The following is a 7,218-nucleotide window of genomic DNA, read 5'->3' on the forward strand; positions in this document are numbered from 1 at the left end:
CCTGCGGAACCCCACTTGTTATACCTTTCCAGCAGGATTGGGAACCATTAATAACTACTCTCTGAGTACAGTCATCCAGCCAGTTATGCACTCACCTTATAGTAGCCCCATCTAAGTTGTATTTGCCTCGTTTATCGATAAGAATATCATGCGAGACCGTATCAAATGCCTTACTAAAGTCTAGGTATACCACATCTACCATGTCTCCCTTATCCACAAGACTCGTTATCCTATCAATATCCTATCGTTATCCATGCTGGCTATTCCCTATCACCTTACCACCTTCCAAGTATTTGCAGATGATTTCCTTAATTACTTCCTCCATTATCTTCCATGGCACAGAAGTTAAACTAACTGGTCTGTAGTTTCCTGGGTTGTTTTTACTTCCCTTTTTATAGATGGGCACTAGATTTGCCCTTTTCCAGTCTTCTGGAATCTCTCGTCTACCATGATTTTTCAAAGATAATAGCTAGAGGCTCAGATACCTCCTCATTAGCTCCTTGAGTATTCTAGGATGCATTTCATCAGACCCCGGTGACTTGCAGGCATCTAACTTTTCTAATTGATTTTTAACTTGTTCTTTTTTTTATTTTATCTTCCAAATCTACCCCCTTCCTATTAGCATTCACTATGTTAGGCATTCCTTCAGACTTCTTGGTGAAGTCCGAAACAAAGAAATCATTGAGCATCTCTGCCATTTCCAGGTTTCCTATTCCTGTTTCTCCCTCCTCACTGAGCAGTGGGCCTACCCTGTCCTTGGTCTTCCTCATGTTTCTAATGTATTAATAAAAAGTCTTCTTGTTTTACTTTATTCCTGTAGCTAGTTTGAGCTCATTTTGTACTTAACCCTTCGCTATTTACGCAAGCTTTGTATATGTGTTTATGTCATTTTAAATCTAATGAATTTTTTAAAAAGCTACAGGGAATACAGTTTAGACATCATTGCCTGAGATTCCAGCTTTCTGAAATGGAAGCCGAATCCACAGGTGATCAATACATGTCTGAAATGAGATGTTTGACAGTAATATTTAGTAAGGGGCCAATTTAATAGGGAAAACGAATTAATTTTGGATGAGGGAACACTGGGAAAGATCTGCAGGTAACTATTGCCACAAAAATGTATTATTTGTATGATTATTTGCACTGCAGCAGCACCCAAAGGCTACATTATGTAAAGAGCTACCAGTGTGAAACAAGATGCAATCAGTGTGACAAACAGGAGAAAAGGGACAAAGGAGAACAACATGGTAACAAAAATAAGCTCATGCTGTAACATAAATTGGCTATGGCACAACTTGTAGGCTTGAAATATCTTAATTTTAAAAAATTACATACACATATCAGCTATCCCCAACTGCTGAATTGTAGGTTGATTCATTTCTCACAGGTACTACAGCAGAAGTAGGTTAACAAAGTGGGACTGAAAGAGGAGAGGAAAATGGCTTCATGGATTAATCCAGGGAGCTCCCAAATAAGGGCCCTGGGTCAGCATCACTTCCAAAAATGGGACAAAAAGTCTCCTAATATCTATTGTATATGCTAACTGATTTTGTTCCTATAATTTTCTCCCATTTCTCGATGTTGTACAATTCTATCTTCTGATATTCCCTTACTGACAGGTTTGTCTACATTTTTAATTTATTTAATTCACTCCCTTGCTAAGATTTCTCCCTCGTCCATTATTCTCCTTACATCATCCCCTTACTCTTGAGTTTTGCTACTAACCCAATCATCCTGCAACTTAAACATCTGTTCCTCCTCCTCTGCTACCATTCCTTCTAAGTCTAAAACCAATGTTGAGACATCTACAAACATCTCATATTCAGTGATATTCCTGAAAATACCAACTTGTTTCAGTTCCAGCTATGCTCAGAAAACACACACTCAGCTCAAGCCACAAGACACTTTATTTATAATACATATCATTAGGAAATCATACCACCCTATGAGAGAATAAAAATAACTATAAATAATAATTTTTAAAAGAGCCTTTATTCCTTCTTTGGTGGAGAATAACTGCATATTGTGTGAAAGAGGACTATATTACCTTTAAAAAGGGAACAAAATGGTCCCATGGAAATATAGATTAGTCAGCCTTCCTTTGATACCTGGAAAGATACTGGAAAAATGATTAAATCAATTTGTAAGAACCTAGAGGATAATAGGATGATAAGTAATAGCCAATATGGATTGTCAAGAAAAAAATCAGGCCAAACCAACCTAATCTCCTTCTTTGACAGGGTTGCTTGCTCATTGGATGGCAGGAAGGAAAAGACAGGATATGTCTTGAGTTTGTAAGGCTTCTGACACAGTTCCACACAACATTCCCATAAGTAAACTAGGGAAATGTAGTCTTAATGAAATTATAATAGGGTGGGTGCAAAACTTGCTGAAGGACTGTACTCAAAGAGTAGTTATCAATGGTTTGCTGTCAAACTGGAGGGACCTATCTAGCAGGGTCTCTCAGGGGCCTGTCCTGGGTCTGGTACTATACAATATTTTCATTAATGACTTGGATCATGGACTGGAGAAACATTTACAAAATCTGTGAAAGACACTGAGCTAGAGAGGTTGCTAGCACTCTGAGGACAGAATTAGAATTCAAATTGATCTTGACAAATTGGAGAACTGATCTGAAATCAACAAGATGAAATTCAATAAATACAAGTGCAAAATACTTCACTTAGGAAGGAAAAATCAATGTGCAACTACAAAGTAGGGAATAAATGGTTAGGCAATAGTACTGCAGAAAACGATCAGGGGTTTTAGTGGATCACAAATTGAATATAAGCCAACAACATGATGTAGTTGTGAAAAAGGCTAATATCATTTTGGGGTGTATTAAAAGGAGTATCATATGTAAGATATCGGAGGTAATTGTCCCACTTTGCTCAGCACTGGTGAGGCCTCAGCTGGAGTACTGTGTACAATTCTGGGTGCCATCCTTTAGGGAAGATGTGGACAAATTGGACAGAGTCTAGAGGAGAGCAACAAAAATGACAGAAGTTTAGAAAACATGACATATGAGGAAAGGTTAAAAAAACTGGGCATGTTTAATCTTGAGAAAAGAAAACAGAGAGGACCTGATAACAGTCTTCAAATATGTTAAGGACTGTTATAAAGACGAGTGTGATCAGTCATTCTCTGTGTCCACTGAAGGTAGAACAAGAAGTGATGGGCTTAATCTGCAGCAAGGGAGATTTAGGTTGGACATGAGGAAAAAACTTTATAAAGGCAGTTAAGGTCAAGAACAGGTTTCCAAGGGAGGTTGTGGCATATCATTATTGGAAGTTTTAAGAACAGGTTGGACAAACACTTGTCAGGGATGGTCTAAGTTTCCTTGGTCCTATCTCAGAGCAGGGAGCTGGACTAGGTGACCTCTTGATGTCCTTTCCAGTCCTACAATTCAACAATACTATGATTATCTCTGTAAGGTAATAATGATTCCATACCGTTATGATAATATTTTATCTTTTCCATGTTTTTGACAATATATGAAAGAGGCATTTACTTACAAAGATAAAGAACAGAGACATTTACTGCAAAAGAAAAATAAAGGACCTTAGGATAGAGATGCTGAACGTCTTATCTTCTGAAACAGCAGCAGCAAAGGAAAAATGCAGATGGGAAAACTGAATGACACACTATATACCCACTTTGTTGAGGAAATCAATTAACTGCTGTTTATCTTATACTATTGCAGCTCCAATAACATGGAAAAAACAACTACATATTTTCCAAATAAATGGAATATATGGGAAAAAAAATAAAGTTGTACTGCATAGTGATGATTCTTACACTCTAATTACACCTCTACCTCGATATAATGTTCTCCTTGGGAGCCAAAAAATCTTACCATGTTATAGGTGAAACCACGTTATATCGAACTTGCTTTGATCCGCCGAAGTGCACAGCCCTGCCCCCCCCACCACCCCGGAGCGCTGCTTTACCGCGTTTATCAGAATTTGTGTTATATTGGGTCACGTTATATTGGGGTAAAGGTGTATGTCCTTCTGTCAATAAGCACTTGTTCCTCAAAGTCTATGACTATTTTGACAGAAATGATGTATTCTCATACTATTTTTTTTATTACTAAGATGCATCTGTATTCCCAGACTCAGAAAACAGGAGAGTTTGAGGTCTGAAGAATTGCAATCTGTCCATTTTACAATATTCATTGAAATATGTCAAGATTTTATCTTCAAATAGTTAAAATAGGAAAAAATATAAAATTGAAATAAGAATAAAAATATTCTACAGTTAATCAGATTTTATTTTAACCTTTCCAAAAAGCTTATTTTATCCTGTGTTTAGCAAGAATACATTTGGATGGATTTTTTTAAAATTACTAGCAATCAAAACAATAAAAGCTAGCTAATTAAAAAAAAAAAAAGAGTCCAAAACCTAGAAGCAGTTATTTTATCTTACTGACAGAGACTATAGCAATCTCAGATGTAGTCTTCCTAAATCTGTGGAATTTTATGAACACCACATGCGCTAAAAATGCTAATTTTTTCTGATTTGTAGGCATTATTGTGAGCATATCGGAACACTGTGAATTCATAAATGAGATTCTATTACTATCGTTACTTATCTTAAGTATGGTGTATGTGATAATGTATCAGTTAATGGTACAATCTTGTGCTATTCCAGATTTTAGAAAATGTTCATACAGTTTTGTTCTCATTCTGCATCTATACAGTGCATAGCACAACCGGGCCCCAGTGTAAGTTGGGACCTTTAGACTTCATTGTAATATAAATAATACACAATATTTCACTGCAGTAGCACCTAGAGGCCCCAAATAGGCACTGTATAAATACACATGAAGTGATGGTCCTTTGACCTGAAGAGCTTACAACGTAATTAGAGAGAAGCATGTGTAAAAGGAGAGAAAGAAGGACAAGGGCTACAAAACCAAATCATGTGGTTGTATAAGTAGTTATTGTTCTTTAAAGTAGTTATTGTTTTTTAAATCTTAATTTAAAAAAAATTACCACATAACTTAACCTATCAATGGTTGGGAGTTTTCTAGTTAGCAACTGAAAATGCTTTACCATTACATTTCTATAAGTTCGGTGAATTTCTGTCTTTTGGACAACATGTTGAAGTGTATGACAGGTTATATGGCAGTAACTGTACTACTTTGGCTGGACGATCAGCATGAATCCACATCTGATTGGATGAACATACCCTGGGGCATCTGATCAGAACACCTTAAAAAGTAGTGACTTTGGGGGGTCGTGTGACTACTGACATTCAGTTTTAAGGTTACAATCCAACCTCAGCCATCCCTTAAGTCTCTTCAGTTTACTCAGGATATGTAACATCTAGCATATGTAGCCTCTGAAGTGTCAATCTGTCTGATCCCCCTGAATATTTCAAGTTACTGTTACCTGTGACTTCAAGCTGTTGTATAGTGTGGTCAGTACACTGTTTTTAACCAAACCTAAAACAATAAACTAAACCTTTTGCATCAGAGTAAAAGTGGAGTTTTCATATTTTAATCTTAAATTACAGGGACTGGAATAGAGTACACATTTTTCTGAGGACAGAATGGATCCTTTGTAGAGATTATGCTTTTATCAAGTGATAATTTGTCTAGAGATGAATATCTTGACATCTTAAGTGACTTGCCTGGAACTTAGCAAAGACCCTAGGGCCACAGAAAGTCCAATTGGAAGAACTCTGTCCATTCAGAATCTTATCATTTAAGTAATGCTGGCAATGGGCTTGATGTTGTACAAGACCCAAAATGAGACTATCTCCGTATAAAGCTGCTTCTGTTGCTCATTCTGGGAGCGTGTACAAAGATGAATTGAGTTACTGGAACTTAACTGTTGACTCTCCTCTGGTATACAGGTTAGCAGGGACTGTGATTACAGAGCAGATCTGGAGCCTTCAAATCTTTCCAGCTCGTCAGTCCCTTCTGAAAGTGTTTGGATGAAGTTTGGCATGACCCAAAGATCTTTTGCTGGTCCAGGTTGCCATCATTCGGAGAAATATTCACTCTGCCCTCTGGTTTTATGGCTCCAAGATGTTGAAGTTGTGATAAGATTTATATACTGTTGACAACTTAATATTAAGAGCTTTGTCGTTCTGATGGTCAAATTCCTGATAAATACAGTCAGCCTCAGAAAGGGACGAAGAGAAAGCTCTCACTGGATCATCTACAGGAGACAATCTGTCTGATCACTTCCATCAACATCACTTTGTAGAAAAGTCTTCTTTGCAACAGGTGTGAAGCACTTGTGGAAGTCCAGCTAATAGAGATGCATGGCCAGACACTGATGCAGGTAGCAAAAGAGCCATAAGCTGGCCAGAGATTCTACCAGCAGATCTTCTGAAAGATGCTGCTAGTTCTGAGGAATTCATGGTCCAATAATTGTATCCCTGAAAATGAACCTACCTAATCTATTTTATATATATTCTTATACCTCCCTCATCACCATAGCATTTGAGGTTTTGTCTACACTGGCACTTTACAGCGCTGAAATTTTCTCGCTCAGGGGTGTAAAAAACCCCAACCCCCTGAGCTCTGCAAGTTTCAGTGCTGTAAAGTGGCAGTGTAGACAGTGCACCAGCCATGCTACCAGCGCTGGTAGCTATTCCTCTCGTGGAGGTGGTATTTTTACAGCAGTGGGAGAGCTAGCACAGCCACAGACAACACAGCCACGTTAAAGTGATGCCGCAGCAGCGCTTTAATGTTGCTAGTGGAGACATGCCCTGAGTGTCTTCCAATAGTATAGTAAGTGGCATGGGAACATTTGTTCTCTGACTTAGTCTCCACATGGGAAGAATTGTGTGTGCAGTGAAGTGTTTTGTTTTAGTAGGGTTTTTGTTGTTGGGGGGGGGGGGATAAGAAAAAAGGATTTTTAATTAAAGAAAGAAAGGTAAAGAAAAAACCACTCTGGGAGACATTAGGCATACCACTACTCTCACAGACAACAGATTCAAAACACAGAGGCATTCCCCTGGCCAAAAATCTTGAATACACACAGAAAACCCACATTGAATAATTCCCTTAGAGTGGGGAATAAGAAAAAAGGCATTTTTAATTAAAGAAAAAGAAAAGGTAAAAGAAAACCCCTCTGCGGAGACATTAGGCATGACCACTACTCTCACAGACAACAATCAAAACACAGAGGCATTCTCCCTGGCAAAAATCTTGAATACACACAGAATAACCCAAATTGAATAATTCCCTTAGAGTGGGGA

At 37.9% G+C, this 7,218-nt stretch overlaps 1 protein-coding gene across 4 annotated transcripts in view; it reads right to left on the bottom strand.

The window, feature by feature from the left end:
- The window catches only part of RNGTT (RNA guanylyltransferase and 5'-phosphatase), a 416,253-nt gene that overhangs the window by 42,264 nt on the left and 366,771 nt on the right, over positions 1–7,218 (bottom strand). Inside the window, exon 15 of one of the 4 annotated variants that reach the window (XM_075063843.1) lies at positions 2,765–2,977. The exons of the other annotated variants lie outside the window; for them this stretch is intronic. Coding sequence (XP_074919944.1) covers positions 2,909–2,977 — 69 coding nt within the window. The 3' untranslated portion in view covers positions 2,765–2,908. Of the gene's footprint in view, positions 1–2,764; positions 2,978–7,218 lie in introns of those variants that run through there. 4 annotated transcript variants of the gene reach the window in all.

This window comes from Chelonoidis abingdonii, chromosome 3 (assembly GCF_003597395.2).
Source record: "Chelonoidis abingdonii isolate Lonesome George chromosome 3, CheloAbing_2.0, whole genome shotgun sequence".
Taxonomy (NCBI): Eukaryota; Metazoa; Chordata; order Testudines; family Testudinidae; genus Chelonoidis; species Chelonoidis abingdonii.